Source organism: Sus scrofa, chromosome 6 (genome assembly GCF_000003025.6).
Source record: "Sus scrofa isolate TJ Tabasco breed Duroc chromosome 6, Sscrofa11.1, whole genome shotgun sequence".
In the NCBI taxonomy this organism is placed as follows: Eukaryota; Metazoa; Chordata; class Mammalia; order Artiodactyla; family Suidae; genus Sus; species Sus scrofa.
The window spans coordinates 90,407,558-90,426,742 of NC_010448.4; the positions used below are offsets into that span (position 1 = coordinate 90,407,558).

The window sequence follows — 19,185 nt, forward strand, 5'->3', positions numbered from 1 at the left end:
CAACAAGAGCCAGATCAAGAGAAAAGGGAGGAGAAAGGTTGGGTCAGGTTAACCTCTGGGTTCAAAATCGGAGGCCTGGGGACAATGGGTGGGTCCAGATACACACAAGTCTACCCTTTCCCACCTATCTGACCCTAATCTGTCCAGACTGTTGAATTCATTTTTTTCCCCTTTTTTTTAACTGCTCCACAGCATGTGGAGTACCTGGGTCCAGGACCAGATCTGAGCCACAATTGTGACCTATGTCTCAGCTGCAGCAACACTGGATCCTTTAACCCACTGTTCTGGGCCAGGGATCGAGCCTGCATCCTGGCACTGCAGAGATGCTACTGATTCAGTTGTGCCACAGTGGGAACCCCGGATCAGTTCATTTTTTTACTAAGGTGTTAATGGCTAATAACTCTCAAAATATGGAATTTTAAAAACAGCTTCCAACTCAGATATTTCAGCAACATCAGGATCTTCCCGAAACACATACTGGCAAACAGCAGCTATCCCAACTGCTCTGCATCCAAAACTTGCACAGCCCCCTCGCCCCAGCCTCTCGGCAATCCTTCACCTTGCGAAACCTGCTGCAATCTAGTGCAGCAACAGAAAACAGAAAGGAAATCCACACTGTCTCTGCTGCTCAGAAAGCAGCTTCCAGGGTGTTCAGTTGGACCTGACAAAGGCCTATGAGCATTTGTTTGTTCAGTCCATGTGCCAGGCACTGTCCTAAGTGCTGAGGACACAGGGGTAAATAAGAGAATCCAAACCCTTGTCAGTGGGGCAGGGATGTATGTGGACAAGGGGCAGGAGAGCTACATGCTGAGAGCTAGGCAAACATGGATGCTTACAGGAAGAACTGGGAAGCCGCATTTCTTTCTTTTTTCTTTTTTTTTTCTTTTCTTTTTTTTTTTTTTTTTTGGTCTTTTTAGGGCCGCACCTGCAGCATATGGAAGTTTCCAGGCGAGGGGTTGAATCGGAGCTACAACTGCCAGCCTATGCCACAGCTACAGCAACACCAGATCTGAGCTGCGTCTATGACCTACACCACAGCTCACAGCAACACCAGATCCTTAACCTTCTGAGCAAGGCCAGGGCCCCAACCCATGTCCTTATGGATGGTAGTTAGGTTCATTACCGCTGAGCCATGATGGGACTTCTGGGAAGCTGCATTTCTAAGAAGCTTCCTGGCAAGGCCTTGGACCACCCCGTGGACCTAAACTCATTTGATCATGAAATCTTTTTCTCCCAGGGCACTCATTCAACTGCCCCTACCCTACTTGCTGAAATCCAAAAAACACTTGGCTGAATGAATGAACAAACCCCTCCTCCTGGCCTCCCAGAGTCTCTGTACTTCCTGTCTTAGTGTCCCTCTCTGCATAACTGGCCCCTTGCCTCGGTTTCCCTGCAGAGTCCCTGGCTCCTCACAGGGACCACAGACTCCCTCAATGTCCCTTCACCAGGCTAGGACCCCTCCCCTGGAGGCTGGGTCCTGCTCCAGCTTGGAACAAACCTGGACTCCTTGGCTCCACCCTTGGCAGATTCCTTCCCAGTCTGTCCCAACTCCCTGGCTGACCCGCCTTAGCCTGCTGGCCTTGCCTCTGTCCTAAAATGCCAGCGGCCTCCCATCAACAGGCCCCTGGGAAAAGGGCATTTCGGTGCTTTGTGTCTGCTGGTCAAGTATTAAATCTGGAATACAGGAGTTAGTACACAAGGAAGTAGAGGATAAGACTTCACTGGGCGCTCTGCTTTCTCATCTAACGAATGAGGAGCTGGTGGAAAGACATGGTAAATCATGAGGCCCCTAGGAGCTTCAGGCCCACCCTGAGCAACAGGCCTTTGTCCTGTGTGTTCAGCAGTTTAGGAATGTGACTGCCAGCCTAGGGGGCTCATTGCCCACCGGGGGGCCCAAGTCTCAGCAGAGCACATCTGGTCACCTCCAGAGTCCCCACTCCACCAGGGCAGGGCTGAGGATAGGAGGGAGAGGGGAAGTGGGAAGCCCTCTTACCGTTGATTCTTGGGCAAGGTCAAGACCAGGGTCATCACAAGGTGAGCAGAGGAGGGGGTGGCTGAAGGCCCATTTCTGGGCTCCACCTTGGGGCCAGGGAAGCTGCAGGCCTGAGAGGTTCCTAGACAGACTTGATGTGCATAAGAATAACAGAAATCTGACAGAGAGGCAGCTTCCACACCCTGCTCCCTGGGCCTTTGGGAGCATGTAACTGTCCTTGGCGAAGGCACTTGGTTTTATTTTATTTTATTTCTTGGCCGTGCCCACAGCATGTGGAAGTTCCCAGGCCAGGGATCAAACCTGAGCCATGCAGCGACAATGCCAAAGCCTTAACCCTTAACTGCTAGGCCACCAAGGAACTCCAAAGCACTTGGTTTCAAATGGTATATGTATCTCTGACCCCTCAGGCCAGGGCCTCTGCACTAGGTACTCAGTGAATGTTCAAATGACCCAGTCCATTGGTCCTAAGCAGCTGGGAGCAGCGAAAGGCCTTGAAAATCCTCCCTGTTGACAGAGCTGCTGGGCTGAAGTCTGGCCACAAGAAAGGCCATGGAGAGGGCGGGTCCTAGGTGGGGAGGGGGTGGCAGCAACAAGGTCAAAGGTCAGGAAGAGGAGTTCCCGTCGTGGCGCAGTGGTTAAGGAATCCGACTAGGAACCATGAGGTTGCGGGTTCGGTCCCTGCCCTTGCTCAGTGGGTTAACGATCCAGCGTTGCCCTGAGCTGTGGTGTAGGTTGCAGACGCAGCTCGGATCCCGCATTGCTGTGGCTCTGGCGTAGGCCGGTGGCTACAGCTCCGATTCAACCCCTAGCCTGGGAACCTCCATATGCCGCGGGAGCGGCCCAAGAAATAGCAACAACAACAACAACAACAACAAAAGACAAAAAGACAAAAGACAAAAGGTCAGGAAGAGGCTCAAACTAATAGTGATGGGGGTGGGGAGGAGGATGACTCCACAATGAGGGTGAAGATTTTAGGTGTCGGGAAAGTAACACGACTGGGGAAAGGAGGGGGCAGGAAGGGCCAGGGCCAGGAGATAAATGAAAAGGTGGGAAGAGGAGAGGAGAGGGAACAGGGGAGGTAGAATGACCATGTGGAGGGTCACACATGACCTGGACAGAGCAGATGATGGCAGGTCTCCCCAGGAGATGATATGTGAAAACGTCCTGCCAAGTCACCCCCAAGCAGGGAGATTAACTCTTTTTATTTTCTTGCTTGAAGAAAGTTGTGGGATGTTCCCACTGAGGCAGGATGTTCTCACTAGGCAGGACTAACAGAACTGAGATTGAGGAGTTCCCATTGTGGCTCAGTAGTAATGAACCTGACAGATATCCATGAGGATGCAGGTTCAATCCCTGGTCTTGCTGGATTATGGATCCAGCGTTGCCATGAGCTGCGGTGTAAGTTGTAGGTGTGGCTAAGAGCCCACATTGCTGTGGCTGTGGTATAGGCTGGCAGCTGTAGCCCCATTTGACCCCTAGACTGGGAACTTCCACATATCATGGGTGTGGCCCTAAAATGCAAAAAAAAAAAAAAAAAAAAGTGATTGATAATCCACAATGTATAGTCTGGGTTTCATGGACTTTTGACAGTGCTAACAGATGGGTCACCCTCCCTGGGAAGGCAGGGAACAGGGTAAAAAAATTGAGGAAGGAAGGGGATGCCCTCAGCTCCTCCTTTCTGACCTCTCCCCACGGGGCACAAAGACCTGCCTTCCCCAGAAGAGCCCTCACCCCCTCCCTGCCCTCATCACCATCACCTCATTCCTTTGAGATCAGCCCATGGAGCCGAGCGGGCCACACCCCTGCTCCAAATCCTTCATATTCCTCAAGTCCCTTCATATACCCTGCAAGTCTCAGCCTAAACTGCACTTGCTCTAGGAGACTTCCCTGACCCCTTGAGTCCAGATGGTCACCCCTCTTTTCTTCTAATTGTGGCAGTATATATTCGTAATCTAGAAGTTACCATGTTAACCATTTTTAAGTGTTCAGGTCAGTAGCATCAAGGTCAGCCATACGGTTGTGTAATCATCACCACCGTCCATCTCCAGAACCTTTCTCATCTTGCAAAACTGAAACTCTATTCATTAAACAATAATAACTCTTCATTCACCCGCCCCCTACCCCCCAGCGCCAGTGACCACCATTCTACCTTTTGTCTCTATGGAGGTGACTACTCTGGGTACTTCACATAAGTGGAATCATAGTATTTGTCCTTTTGTGTCTGGTTTACTTCACTCAACATCATGTCTTCAAGGTTCATCCTTGTTGGAGAATGTAGAATCTTTTTTTTCCTTTTTAAGGTTGCATAATATTCCAGTGTATAGAGATGCCACATTTTGCTAATCTCTTTATTTGTCAATGGACACTTGGGCTATTTCCACCTTTTAGATATTGTGAATGACACTGCTATGAGCATATGGGTAGTTGCTTCTCTTATGTACCCTTATCTCTGAAACTCATCTGTGGTCCCCATTACATCTGAGAGCTCAGGATCAGCACAGACCCTCCATCAATGCCAGCTGAAGGACTGAATAATTGCTCACATTCTTTAAGTGTGGTACTTTAATTGGCATCTCCCAGAAACAAAGGGCCGTGAGCCAGAAGAAAGACATCCTGTAGGATGTGGAAGCCCAATATAGACAGGAAGGTTCTGGAACTCCTCAAAGCCCTCCATATAGAGAGACAGCCCTGTAGGTGAGTGGACCCAGATCCTGCCCCTTAGTTCATCAGGGCCCCCATATGTCCTGACTTCTACCTTCCACAAAACACTGATGGATCTGACGACATCACATGAAGGATTTCTCTGGAAAGGGTGTAGAGAAAAGGGAACCCTCCTAAACTGTTGGTGGGACTGTAAGCTGGTACAACCACTATGGAGAACAGTTTGGAGGTTGATCAGAAAACTAAATATAGAACTACACTATGATCCAGCAATCCCACTCCTGGGCATATACCCAGAGAAGACCATGATTCAAAAAGATACATGCACCACAATGTACATCCAAGCACTATTTACAACAGCCAAGACATGGAAGCAACCTTAATGTCCATCAACAGAGGACTGGATAAAGAAGATACATACAATGGGATATTACTAAGCCATTTAAAAAAAAATGAATTCCTGTTGTGGCTCAGCGGAAACGAATCCGACTAGGAACCATGAGGTTGCAGGTTTGATCCCTCGCCTCGCTCAGTGGGTTAAGGATCCAGCATTGCTGTGAGCTGTGGTGTAGGTCGCAGATGCACTTCGGATCTGGCATTGCTGTGGCTCTGGCATAGGTCGGCAGCTACAGCTCTGATTAGACCCCTAGCCTGGGAACCTCCATATGCGGTGGGTGCAGCCCTAAAAAAAGACAAAAGACAAAAAGAAAAAAAAAGGAAAAAGAAAAAAGAAGTAATGCCATTTGCAGCAACATGGATGGACCTGAAATTATCATACTACGTGAAGTAAGTTAAATAAAGACAAATATCATAAGAGATTGAGATCACTAATATGTGTAATCTAATAAAAATGATACAAAGGAATTTATAAAACAGAAAAAGACTCAAAGATTCTGGTTACCAAAGGGGAAACGTGGGGCTTAACCCCTAGGGATAAACTAGGGGTTTGGGGCTGACATAGACACACTACTATATATAAAGTACCTACTGAATAAACAAGGACCTACTGAATAACACAGGGTAATCTACTCAATACTGTGTGAGAACCCATATGGGAAAAGAATCTGAAAGGAATGGATATTTGTATATGCATAACTGATTTATTTTGCTGTACATGTGAAACTAACACAACTTTCTAAGTCAACTATACTGCAATAAAATTTATTTTAAAAAACAACGTGAGGATTATTAACTTTGAAATAAACTTTATGAAAACTTTACTTCACAATTTTTTTCACTTTTAAAAAATTTTTATAAAATGCATTGATTCCTTTAAAAATAACCTTGGGAAAGCCTAAAAAATTTAATAAAGCATTTCTGTCCAAAGAAAGACATCATAAACAAAACAGACAGATTAAAGATTAGGAAAAGTTATTTATAACCTCTAAAATTGACAGAGGGCAATATCTGGAATATAAAAGGACCTTTTGTAAATCAAACCTCAATTTTTCTAGATTAAGACAGGAAGTCCAGTTTTAAAATTGGCAAATCATAAAAACAGACGTCTCAAACAGCTAACAAGCATACAAGAGATATTCAAACTTGTAATCAGAGAAATGCAAAATAAAATAAAACAATGAGATGGCACTTTAAACACATCCAAATGGCAAAAATTAGAAAGGCGGACAGTGTTAGGTACTGGTGATGACATGGGGAGCCAGAAACTCTTGCACACTCTTGGTGAAAATGAGCCCTAGCTCAGATGTTCTAGAAAACACTACAGCAGAACACAGGAAATTACAGGTTGGCTCAGGGATCTTAACCCTCCATTTGTAAAGCCCAGAGTTATTCTCACATGGGGTCCCAGGAGAACATGCACACGGATGTTTTCTAGAACTTCATGTGTAGCCAGGAGGAGTCAGAGACAAGGAAGGGGAGTGGATGCATAGAAAGTGATGGATGCAGAACTCATAATGCAAGGCAGGTCTAGACCCATACAAGGAGCAGCACTAGATCTGTAAAATTATACTACTAAGTAAATAAAGTAGGAAACCGGGTGAAATTTATAAGTTCACTATCATTTATGCAAATTTACATATGCACACAAAACAACCCTACATATTTTATAAGGATCCATGCATATTTCAAGATGTATATATATAAAATATTTTAGAGTGGGTACTGATGGGGGAAGGCAATCAGCGTCTTGGGATTTGGAGAAAAGGGTGGAAAATATTTTACATAAAATAAGAGAGGAGCCTTTCATAGATGGATGATCATAAAATGTCATGATCTGAGGGCTGGTTAATTCACTGTCATGCTGCAAAAATAAAAAAAAAGCTGAAAACAAAACAAACAAAAAAACACCCAGTGATGCCTTCCATATGGCCAAGAAAACTCTCCTTGTAACATATCCCTCTTCCCATGTTTCTCGGAACAAAACGTCACAAGAGATGTGAATCCCAGTGGTTCCTAAACATAGGAAATTTTCATCTTACTCGAGTTAAAAGGCCTCAGGGCAAATCTTGTCCCCTGGCTGGATATGTTAGTGAAAGTGAAGCCCTAACCGTCACCTCTTCTGGACGGGGCTCTGTGATGCTGCCCTGGGGGGAATGGGGGGAGTTGGGGGGGGAGCGTTGCAGCAGATGTTTGATGGGCGGCGGATGGGAAATGCTTTCAAAATTCAAATTTTCAGGATCAGCCACTTGGAGGGTATGAATGGATCGGGGTCAGGAAGCTCAGCGAGGCCGCCCTCCTTCACCCACTACCCCTGTGCCCTGAAGCATAGCCAGGCAGAGGTAAGGGAGATTCTTGCCTTCCTTTGCACACCAAGACAGCCTGGCCACTGGACAGGCTCTCCCACTGGCCGGGGCTTGGACTAGTGACCTAAAATCCCTGGATCCTTTTTTGCTTTTTGTGTTTGTTTATTTTTGTTATTGTCTTTTTTACAGCCATGTCTGCAGCATATGGAAGTTCCCAGGCTAGGGGTCGAAGAGGAGCTGCATGTGCTTGCCTATGTCATAGTCACAGAAATGCCAGATCCTTAACCCACTGAGGCAGGGATTAAACCCACACCGTCACAGACACTGAGTCAGGTTCTTAACCCACTGAGCTGCAACAGGAATTCCTTTTTTGCTTTGATGATTAAAGAGCTTCCAAGTCCATCATTACATAGACAAGGTCAGTATTATTATCTGCATTTTACAGTGAAGGAACTGCAGGCCCAGGAAGACAAAGTATAGAGGCAGGACCAAGGCTGAAAGACTAGTTTCCTGACTTTCAGGCCAAATTTCAAGACACAGATCAGATATCAGAGGTTCCTGACTGGTTCAGCAGTAACGAAACCAACTCATACCCATGAGGATGCAGGTTTGGTTCATGGCCTTGCTCAGCGGGTTAAGGATCCAGTGTTGCCATGAGCTATGGCGTAGGTCGAAGATGTGGCTAGAGTCTAGAGTGGCTGTGGCTGTGGTGTAGGCTGGAAGCTGCAGCTCCGATTTGACCCCTAACCTGGGAACTTCCATATGCTGCAGGTGTGACCCGAAAGAGCAAAAAAATAAAAGATACATATCAAATACATCAGAACGTCTTCCTTCCAGCTATGATCTATTGTGAGTCAGCCCTTCTAGGATGGTATAAATGACAAGGGCCAGGAGAACATGCCACATAGGTCCCCAGGAGGAGGAATGACAACGTTGAGGTAGCGGTTTTCATGCCAGGGATGTGTTAACATGGATTGGAAAGAAATCCTTCATCTTGTGCCTCCTTCTTATTGCCAAGAAATGGGCCAGACATCATCACCAAGCTGCACACAGCATCACCAAGCCTCCCCTAATCTCTGAGCCTCTCTCCACCCTTGATTCCCACCCCTGACATGGCGCTGGGGGAAGCACGCATGGTCCGGAGGGCGCGAGACTCAGGCAGGGCTGGGGAGTCGGGCAGCAGCCCACAGGCAAAGCTCCCGGGGCCCGAGTCAACTCTACCACACCTGAGCATCTCATAAAAAGCCATCAATCATTTGGCCCAAAATGCCCGCACATTCTCTGATAATACACGTGTATCTCAAATGGTCTAAATTTCAAAGTCTCCGCTTTCTCCCTTTCAAGTTACAACTGTCACACTTGCTTACTTCCAATCAATAAGTAGATGTCGCTACTTAACAATGGACCTTATTCTATTTCCTAGCTGAAAACCAAGAAGATGGACACATAATTTTTGGAGGTTTCTGGATCATAATTGCACTTAATTGAGTATAAACGAGGCACTGGCAGAGGGAAAGGCTATTTGTGCCGCAACCTGAGCCCTTATTTTCTGCTCCAGACCACACAGAAGATTCTCAAATAAGTTTCTACAGATATCCTGGTGCTCTCAGTAATACAACCATACATGCATTATTTTTAGCATCATGAGTTCCTCATAATGATGATTTTCAAGGGTAAGGTTGACATCCCTTTAGAGATCAGTTTAAAAACTTCCAACAATACAGAAACAAATAGGTAGAGAGCAAAAGGTAGTTTCCAGTGGGGACACTCATCTAAAGAGGGGGCCACAGAGGTGAATCCCTACACACACCACCTAGAACTTTGCTTCCTGTGGGTACAGCCACCTTGCGAGTTCTAGGGTGGGCACAGTGCCCCTCTCTGATTTGGGTCTTGACATGGGCTACACTGAGGCTCCTGCCATGTGCCTGGCATATTACTTTGATAGGTTTCCTGGTGGTGGCCACATAGGGCTCCCTATTTCCCCGACAACAGGAAAGTGGAGCCACTAGCATTTTAGGATCTACACCAGGGTGGAACCAAGGACTAATGGGGACTTTTCATCTGCTGGAAATCCCACAGTTCAGGCAAATAAGGAACTCTGGGCCTCTGCAGAGGAAGAGGAAGATGCCACAAGAATGTGAAGCAAGTTAGGTTGTTTCTGGTACCCTCCTTAATTTCCCAGTTCCCCATGGTGTCCACTCAATTGGCTATAGAATCTCACCACATCAGCCAGCATCCCAGACCAATTCACACAACCCAAACCACCCAAAAACACCCAGATTCACCCCCATCTCATCACCACCCACCACAACACACTCCCCTCCACTCCACCATATCTCGATGGTCCCATGCCATTCCAACCCAACTCTATTCAATTCATCCTCTCCCATCGCATCCCAACCCATTCTAATTCCTATCCCATCTGCGTCCATCCTATCCCAGTCAATCCCCGAATACTCCATATCTCACTCTCTCCATCCCACCTCTAACCATCATATTTTACTCAATCCTGTTCCGTTTCACTCCACCACCCATCTCAGTCCATCTCAAATCATTCTATCTATCCCAGCCCAATACATACCAACCCACTCTTGTTCCTACCCAAATTCACTCCTTCCTACTTGATCTTAGTCCATCTCAAATTATCATATTTCTCCAATCCCACTCCCATCATATTCCATTCCACCACCACCCCCATCTTCGCTTGGCCAAAGTTCCCATTTGTGATTGTACACACAGCATGACCATGCTTCACGTCTCTTGAAGCTCATGAGAAAGCCAAAAGGCCCTGAAGAGCTAAGAGCTAACTGTATATTTGGGTGGGAGAGGAGGAGAAAAAAAGATACAGAATCTTATTTTTTTGTTTTGTTTTGGTCTTTTTAGGGCCACACCTGCTGCATATGGAGGTTCCCAGGCTAGGGGTCTAATCACAGCTGTAGCCACCGTCCTACACCACAGTCACAGCCAGATCTGAGCTGCGTCTGTGACCTACACCACAGCTCATGGAAACCCTGGATCTTTAACCCACTGAGGGAGGCCAGGGATCGAACCCACAACCTCGTGGTTCCTAGTCGGATTTGTTTCCGCTGCGCCACGATGGGAACTCCCAGAATCCATCTTTAATTAAAGGTTAAATATGAAAAGACAGGGCAGGGGGTTGATCTCCCAAGTCCAGAAAGAAAATAAATATGAGTTTCAGGTTTCTCACAACTTACAAGAACCAGGAAAGAGCTCTAAGGACCACACGGTCATTTTAAAGTTGAGAAAACACTCACACTGCAGAGCCCACCCTTTGCTTTCTGCGGGCCCAAGGAAAGTCAACTTCTAGTCAAAACCAATGAATCCTGAGACAGTGCCTCTGTGAGGCAGAAAACTCTGAAATAATTCTCCATTTGCAGGTTCACCCAGATGCTCACCTGTTGTGGAAAATCTCTGCAGCCAGCAGAGAGAAGGAAGGGGTTGGGAGATGGAACCCCAAGAAAGACAGCATCAGTGACAATCTCCAGCCTCTAGGGGGAGCTAGAAGGTCCTCCTGCTTTACCTCTCTAGGAAGAGGAGTGCTGACAAGGGCTGATGTTCTGTGGCCTGGCCAGGTTCAAAGGGCAGGTGCTCTTCGTGGGAGGAGAAAAAAGAAAAGAGTCTTGTGGATGCATATGGTGGCATCTTAGAGTGGCATAGGATTATAACTGTTTCTCTTATAATTCTAAGAGCAGAAAGCAAGTGGCAAGTAGTAGCACCCGTTGAGATAGTGGCAGCGTCTAACATACCCTGAATGCTAAGGATGGGTCTGGCACTGTGATAGATGCTTTCCATGAATTAAAAGGATGGGCTCTAGAGTCAGGTAGGCCTGAGGTTCAATCCTGTCTCCTCTCCCTATTTAATCTATAACCTTGGCCAAATGGCTTAATTTCTGAGCCTTGGTCTCTTCAAATATATTATAGTGTCTGAATTGTTGAGAATTGAAGAGTAATGTCTATAAAGCACTTAGCCAGCACTCAGTAAAGGAGAGCTATTATTAGTAATATGCAGAAGGACCTCGACTGCCTCCCACTGGGGGATCCCCCTTCACTGCTTCCGCTCCTCCAAGTCGAGTCCCTTGCCTTGGGGATGTCCAAGAGGGCAGTTTGAGGGAAAGGGAGTCATGGGCTTCAGAGAACCTACCTCTGATGCTTTCAGCAGGTGTTTACTGAGTGCCTGCCATGTGCTGTGATCTGGGCTACACCACTCGCCTGAGTTCACAGAGCCTTAGGGAATAAAGGCGGACATGGTCTCATTAAACTAGAAATTCCAATATGTCCTGATGAGTTTTACAACATGGGGTGTTTTACAACCTGGGTTGGGAGGGCTTACAGCAGAGTTTAGTCGAGATGGGTGTCTGGGACTAGATGCAAATCTAGGATGACTGTACAGTCAGCTCCCAGGAGCTGCGGTGGAGATGGATGGGCCCAATGGGTGCTGATCATGCAGCGCTCGTTGAATGCCTTTGATGGAGGCTACAGTGTCCCTACATTGTCCTGAGGATGGAGAAGTGAGCGCAGCCTGGGCTGGGGGTGGGATGAAGTGGGTGGGGGCCTGGCCAGGGGCAGTGATGGGGGGAAGGAGTTTCCCAGGGCTTCAGGCTAATGGATCCTCATCATTCAACCAGAGTACTGGGGGCCCTGCAACATACAATGCACACACACACACTCACTTCCTGATTAGCAAATCTGCATGGTGGGAGTTCTAATGGTGTCCAGGTGCTTTTAGTGGGTTTCAATGCTACTGAGATGTAGGCTGCAGGGACACAAGGCCAGACCTCTCTCCAGGGACTGAGCCTGGACCCTCCACTCTGACGCATCAAACATCAAATATCAAAATTGCCCTGAGAGACAGCAGCCCATGGGACCCATGTTGAGGGGCTGGAAGTTTGGAAGCCAGCCGCCAAGTGCCGAAAGCGGCACAGCATAACTGATGCAGAAACAGAGGGAAAAGCAGGGCAGAGACAGGCAGCCTGAGTGGAAGGAATGCAGGGCTGTAGCACCAGCTGGGTCTCCTTAGAACTATAACACTGTGGTTACTGGTAAAGGATTCAGTCAGGCAGACCCGGGTTCAATCCCCAGCTTGGCTACTTGTGCGGATAAGATATATGTCCTCTCTGAATCTATTTCTTCCTGTATAAAGTGGGGATAATACTATTGTCAGCCTCACCGGGTTGCTATGAGGATTGAGTTAATATATGCAAGTGCTTGGGTCACTGTCAGCACGTGGCTTGGACTCAGTGGACATCAGCTGTCAGTGTTACTCCCCTGGGTACTCAGATAGCTAGCTTCCTGAGCGGGCTGATTGGAAGAGGATATTGGGAGGGTACACGGACTTCCTGGCCTGGCCGAGTCCTCTGCCCTCAGTGTTCCACCCCAATCTTCCATTGAATGGGCACATTCAATATGTATGCATGGGCCTGTTGCATCTGTGATTTCTAATCTGTCCAAAACACAGGGATGACTTGTCCCTTTTGCAGGTGGATGGCCTAAGCCTCAGAGAGGTCTGGAGATCAGCTAGTTCCCCAGCAAAGAACAGCTAAGCCATCAGAGTCCCTTAATCCTGCTGGCTTGACAATGATAATGAAGGCAGATGAGACACATGAGGCAAGGTGGTGTCGCTGAAGCCACCTGCTGGACTCTTTTGGACACACCAAACCTTGCAGTGTCCCAGCCCCAGCAATGTGGTTCTCCAGTGCCTTTCCGCATCATCCTAGCCTCACCTTCAACAAAGCCACACACTCCCCAGCCCCAGGGATGGTCACCCCTCTCCGCTGTAGTCAGCTTATTTTTTAAAACCATAAACCACAGCTCAATTGCAAATGGAAATTCAAATCCATATATTAGGGCCTTTGCTTGGGAGAAGGAATGCAGTGTATGCTCAGGGCTTGTTGTTGCATTGGTTCTAGAACCCAAGGAGCTAGCTTCCCAATCTGTGACATTTGGTTCTGAGGGGGAAAGTAACTGGCAATCAGTACCCTTGTCATCTAATCACCTCTGCAAACCAGCTGGCTTCCTTGATCCCTAAAACTCTTGATTTTAGCCTTATCAGTCCCTAGAAAATTGTCCAAGCAAAAAAAATTTTTTAAATCTTATTCTGATTTAACCACTATCTATCAGGCACCAAGTCTATGCCAGGTCCTGAGCTGAGTGCTGAAAATACCAAGAAAAATAAAGCACTGTCCTTGCGTTCATGAAGCTCACAGTTCAATAACTACTTATTTAATAAGTAAGTAAATAAGCAGATAAATAACTAGTCTGAATACAATTCAATCAAACAGCACTCTAATCAAACACTGGGTATGGTCAGTGCTTCACTCTTTAAGAGATCTCTGAAAACAAGCAAAGCAGAGAGCATTGCGCTTTTTTAAAAAAATAATTTGGCATTCGCTTTTTTTTTTTCAAGCAATGAAGTGGTTATCATGGGAAAAATCTGAACTTTATCAGAATGCCTTATACTTACAATTTAATATTGCCTTTATTTTAAATTACTTATTAAGGAAATGGGAAGCATGACCACCTTGACAATGCTTAGAGTATCTCAATCCAAGGGGAAATAGAGAGGTTTGAGAACAACTGAGAGAATGAAACTAACAGAACCAGAAGGCCACCTGATAAAGAAGGAGTTGAGGAAGATCCTGAGCTCCTGGCAGGGTAACTGAGAGGCTGCAGGTACCACCAACCTACATGGGGGATACTGGAGGTCAGGCGAGGAGCTAATGGGTTTGCTTTGGAAGGGAAACATCTAGGTGAAGATGTCCAAGAGTCAGCCCGATATATGGGCTGTCTAGAACCAGAGCTTCCCTAGGCTGGGAAGCCAATAGATATATATCAGGAGAAGCATCTTGGCAGGAGAAACCTGGCTGGAAGCTTCAGAGCGGGGTAGTGGAAGAAATGGACCTGGATGAGCTCACCCAGGGAGCGAAGAAAGGAAATGGGGAGAAGCATAAGGAACGGCACACTGCAGGAAAGCAGACTTTCAAGAGGGGAATAAGTGCTACTATTAGCAACTGGGAAGGAACAGCCAAGAGGCAGCAGAAAAAAATCAGCCAAGCACAGTGTCCCGGAAGCTCAAGCAAGAGAAATTTTAAAAGTGTTTACGGTCCTAAGAGGTAAAGGAAGATAAAGCAAGAGAAGGTAGATGGGTTTGGCAATTAGGTAGGATGGTTATCGGTGATCTTTCCTAGAGAGTTCCAGCCCTGGGGACAGAAGCCAGATGGTAGGGAGTGAATGGCTGCCGGGAAAGTGAGTCAAAGGCCTGTTTGAAGAGAGCTGACTTTTAAAAAAAAAGATGGGATGGGAGCTAAAAGGTCCATAGGACCAAGAAGTCTGGTTGACTTGTTTTTGTGTTAAAGATTAAGCTGTTTATAACAAAAGAAGGGAAAATAATTTATCCATTGTAGAGAGAGGCGGTAACTGATGGAGCGTCTAGGGAGGCTGGGGGCCAGGGGAAAGGTGGGGGTCCAAGTTAAAGGTAGGTGAAGAGGCTCCCCCTTTTGAATCCTGTGTTCATTTCATCCAGGCATCACTGGGCCAAGGAAGGGAGGCAGCTCAGTTGAAGAACGTCTTTTAAAGTCAACAGTGTAAAGAGAACACAAAATAAATGTGCTTTCCCCTCTAATGTGCCAAATCCTGCCATCATCTGTCACCAAGTCCATTTCCAAATCTCTGCTGCTTGCAAGGCCAAACAGCACATCTAACTGCGAGAAGGGTTTAAAAAGAAATGTACTGAGAGCATGGGAAGCGGGAGGAGGCTGGCCAGAGAGCAAGCACCCCCTCCCCCAAGTCATTCAGCTGCACCACTACCCCCAACTTCTCTGCTGATCAGAGCTGCAAATCAACGGATCTCTCCAAGGCAGGATTCCAGCACAACCCATCAGTGAGCAAGCTCCGGTGAGTTGGCCTTTTTCTTTCCCTGGGGGCACGGCATGCCCAAGGGGCAGGGACAAATCTAGACAGAAAACCAGTTGGATCATATTAAGAGTAATCTCAGGTCTGATAAACCAGGGCAGGAGCCACACCTGGACGAACGCTGAGGAGGACAGCCCCAGCCAGAAGCAGCGGAAACCCCAACGCCCATGTGGCAAGTCTGGCTGACCAGCGGCGTGGTTGCGAACAGTGCAGCCACCCAGTGGGTGTGGGTGTGCGCGCGAGGCCTGATCTCCTAAGCACGCGCACCGCGGGCGCCCCTCTCTGGGTGTAGGCGGCTATGGCTCTTAGGAGAACCTGAGAAAGTCCGGTCAAGTAGGGATGCGAGAGCTAGGGCTGGCTGGGGCGCCCTTCCAGACCAGCGACCCTAACATTCCAGCCAAAGAGCTGGCGACACGGTCTGCGGGGACCGGCTCCCAAGGTGCTGGACCCCAGAGTGGACCGGAAAGCTCGCCGCTTTCCAAAAAGGGAGTACCTGGAGGCTTGGGTGGCTGAGGCCAAGCTTTCAAAGGTTCAATCGGTGGTTTAAAATACAAAATAAATAAATAAGTAAATAAATAAAAACCAACACGGCTGCAGGCCGGAAGTGCCCTAAGTCCAAACCTGGGCAGCAGGTGTTACGGGTTTTCTCTCCTCTGTGGGTGTCAGCCTCTGGGCTGAGCAAAAATGCCGTCCCCGGCATCGTCCTTTGAATCCATCCCCACCCGGGGACACAGAACTTTCTAGGCTGTGGCTAGAGCTGAGCCTCAGAGGGGTGCCTGGGATAAAGTGGGAGGGCACCATCAGAGGCCAGTGGTCCCCAGTGGGGGCTGGGTTCTCTCGAAGATCCGCGTGCCTTCCCGGCCCACAAGCCGCAGCCAGACACCGCCGAAGTTCCGGGACTCGCCGCACCCGCCAGGTCTATTCCCCTCCCCGATTCGGTCACCGGGAGCAGGTCCCGCCACCCGCGCCGCCGCTGCCGCTGCCGCAGCCCCGGCACTCGGCTGCAGCAGGGCGCGGGAAAGGGCACTTTGGCGCGGAGCGGCAACGGAGGGGAATGTGGCGGCGCGGAGCCTGGCGGCGACACTCCCTCCCCCGCCCCCAGGCACAACCCCCGCCCCCGCACGCCCGTCGCTCAGCACCCTCCAGCCCCCACCTGAGTCCTCCGGTGCCGCAAGCTCGGGACCCCGCCCACCTGACCCCCTCCGAGCCCAGAGCGCCGAGGGAGGGGGACACTTGGGGAGGGGGCGGCGGCCGCAGTCGGCTCCGGCGGGGGCGCGGGCTTCAGTCGCGAGAAAATGGGCGGGGGCAGGGAAGGGCAGACCCCGCAGACGCGGAAATGGGGAGGGGGCGCGCCATTCCTCTCCAGCCCCCAGAACGGGTGTGCCAACCGGGATCGGGAGGCGGGGAGGGCTCCAGGAAAGTTTATCGGGGAAAAGCCTGGCACCTTGGGGGCTGGGAGGCTGAAGAAACTGAAGCCACGGTCCGGGCGCCCCGCAACCACGGGCGAGGATGTCTGTCTCTCAGGCCCCCACATCGGCCGGATCCGGCCAAGTTGCGGCTGGGGTTGGGGGTAGCAGTGAGGGTGAGGGTGGCTGTGAGGACGCTTTAGGGTGGGGGGAGAATGGGGAGCAACAGAGGCGAGGCTGAGCAGGAGGGTGGGCGTCTGGGAGGGCGGGAGGTTAAGGGGGAGGGCGGAGGAAGAGACTGGGACCCTGTCAGGGATGGGTGGGCTCGGGGTTCGGGTGGGGCGCGCGGCAGCCGCCGGCTCCCCGGCGCGGCCGGACTTACCCGCGGCGGCCGAGGCACTGAGCAGCCCCCAGCCCAGCAGCAGCAGCAGCGGCGGCGGCAGCGGCGGCGAGCGGCCCCAGCGGCTCCCAGCGCCCGGCACCAGCGCCGAAATCCCGGCTTCACCACGAGCCCTCCCCGCGGGGCAGCCGCAGCGCCCCTGCTTCCGTCCCCGCGAGCGCGGCATGGCGCGGCCGGCAGCGCCGAGGGAGAGGCTCCACTCGCCGCTGAGGAGAAAGGAGGTCAGGAGAGCTCTGGAGCTTTTTTCTGCTCGGAAAAAATCCCGGTACGCGGGAGCCCTCAGCTTCTGCGGCTGGAATGAACCAAGTGTCCGCCCGGCCGGGGAGAGGCGCGCTGCGCTCTCGGAAATGACTCGCTCCAATCCCGCTTCGCGGGGTTCGCGCCGGGGGGCGGGGGGGGGTGAATTATCCCCGGATTAATCACTCCGGAGCCGCTTCTCCGCCGCTCCAAATGCTGGGGGTGGAGGCGCAGCAAAGGAAAAAATATTGGGGGGTGGGTGTTCCTCTTCAGCGCCACCTCCACCTCCAGACAAACCACAAATTACATCTAAAGGGTTGTTTATTCCTGTTTGTTTTACAATTGACCAGTTTCTTTTAAGTTCGGTCCTCTCGTTTCCATTTATAAAATCACCATTAATACACCTCACACACGCGCGCGCACACACACAGTGAGGCTGACACGGACACTCATACACAGGCGCGCACACACGCACACACACACACACACACACACACACGCCTCTTCCACATTTGAAAATTGGAATACTGTCTGGGAAAAGGTAACCAAAGAAAGACGCGGATCCCAAGTGGTGGCTCTAAGGAGCTGCTCTTGGGTGGTGGTTTTGAACTTGCCATCTGGGGGCGGGGGGCGATGCTTACCAACCCCATTGGCAGTAGCCTTTTGCCCCATCCGAGGAGAAGGGTGTGGGTGCGCAGACCCAGGATTAAGAACTGGAGGGACAGTGGGGCTGGGGGCGGGGGTACCCGTTGGTTTGCCTCCCTCCTTCCCCTACCCTAAGGCAAAATCTCGGGGTGGCGAGAGGAATGCGTGTGTGCGCTGGGAGGGGGAGGGGGGCAGGTGAGGTTGGTGGAAAGACGGTGAAAGAGTTACTTGTACAATTTACCCTCAAAATTAAATAACCGAACGCTGCTGCTTCTCATCCTTACCCTCCCCCTCCCAGCCATGGCCCCAAACCAGACGAGGTTCTCCCAACGGCGTGAGCAGCCCCATCTTTTCCCCGCCGCCGCTGCCGCCAGGCCCCAAGGGCTCAGCGCCGGTCCCCACCCCATCCCCCACCCCCACTCGGTCGCCGTCTCCGTCTCGTCTCTCCTAGGCTCCTCTGTTAGTCACGATGGCTCCTTCGCTGTCTACGCCAAACTCTCCGCGAGAGGGAACAGACGCTGCTGGGCGGGGGAGCGGTGGGGGGGGCGGGAAACTGGGAGGGGCTGGGCCTGGGGAGGAGGCCCGGGTCTGCGGGTCCGCGTGCCCAGCAGAAAGGCCCTAGCGGGTGAGCACCCACCCCCTTTGCCCGAGGCACCGGAGAGCGGCTGCCCTAGGGGGGGCTGGCAAGCCGGAGCGCTCCTGTCTCGGAGCCCCGGGGGCAATGGCTTGCGGTTGGTGGGGCCTGGGAATTTCCGGGAAGGAGCGTAGAAAGGGCTATGGGGTTGACCATCCGGAGTGGGGAAGGCTGCGGACAGGGCCGGGGGAGTGGATGCTTGCCCCTTGCCCCTCACGAAAAACTTGCTCCCCAGAGCCCCGATCTTCCAGCTTCCTGGACGCCTGGCTCCCTCCTCCACCCCAAGTTGTTCCGGTTTCCCTGTATGAGCTCATCCCGCAGCTGGGGAGCCAGCCCTGTGGCCCCAGGCCGGTGAGCTTCCTCCGAATCCCCACCCCCAACATGCTGGCTTTCTCGCCCCTCCCCACGCCACCTCACTGGGTGCCAAGAGCCGACCGAAGCGGCCAGAACTCCACAGTGAAAGGCCTGCTTTATGTCCCTGGAACAGTGAGGAGGGGGCTCCTCACTTCCCATTGTCTAGGCCCCGGCCCCCAAAGAGAGCCTCAGACAGCCAAGACTAGCCTTGCCTGCGCTGGGAGG

The 19,185-nt window shown here is 50.5% G+C and overlaps 1 protein-coding gene across 1 annotated transcript in view; it reads right to left on the reverse strand.

Annotated features, from left to right (window-relative positions):
- The window catches only part of CSMD2 (CUB and Sushi multiple domains 2), a 646,642-nt gene extending 629,220 nt beyond the window's left edge, over positions 1-17,422 (reverse strand). The window contains 1 exon segment of the mRNA XM_021095859.1: positions 17,073-17,422. Within this exon segment, the coding sequence (XP_020951518.1) occupies positions 17,073-17,256 (184 nt within the window). The 5' untranslated portion in view covers positions 17,257-17,422.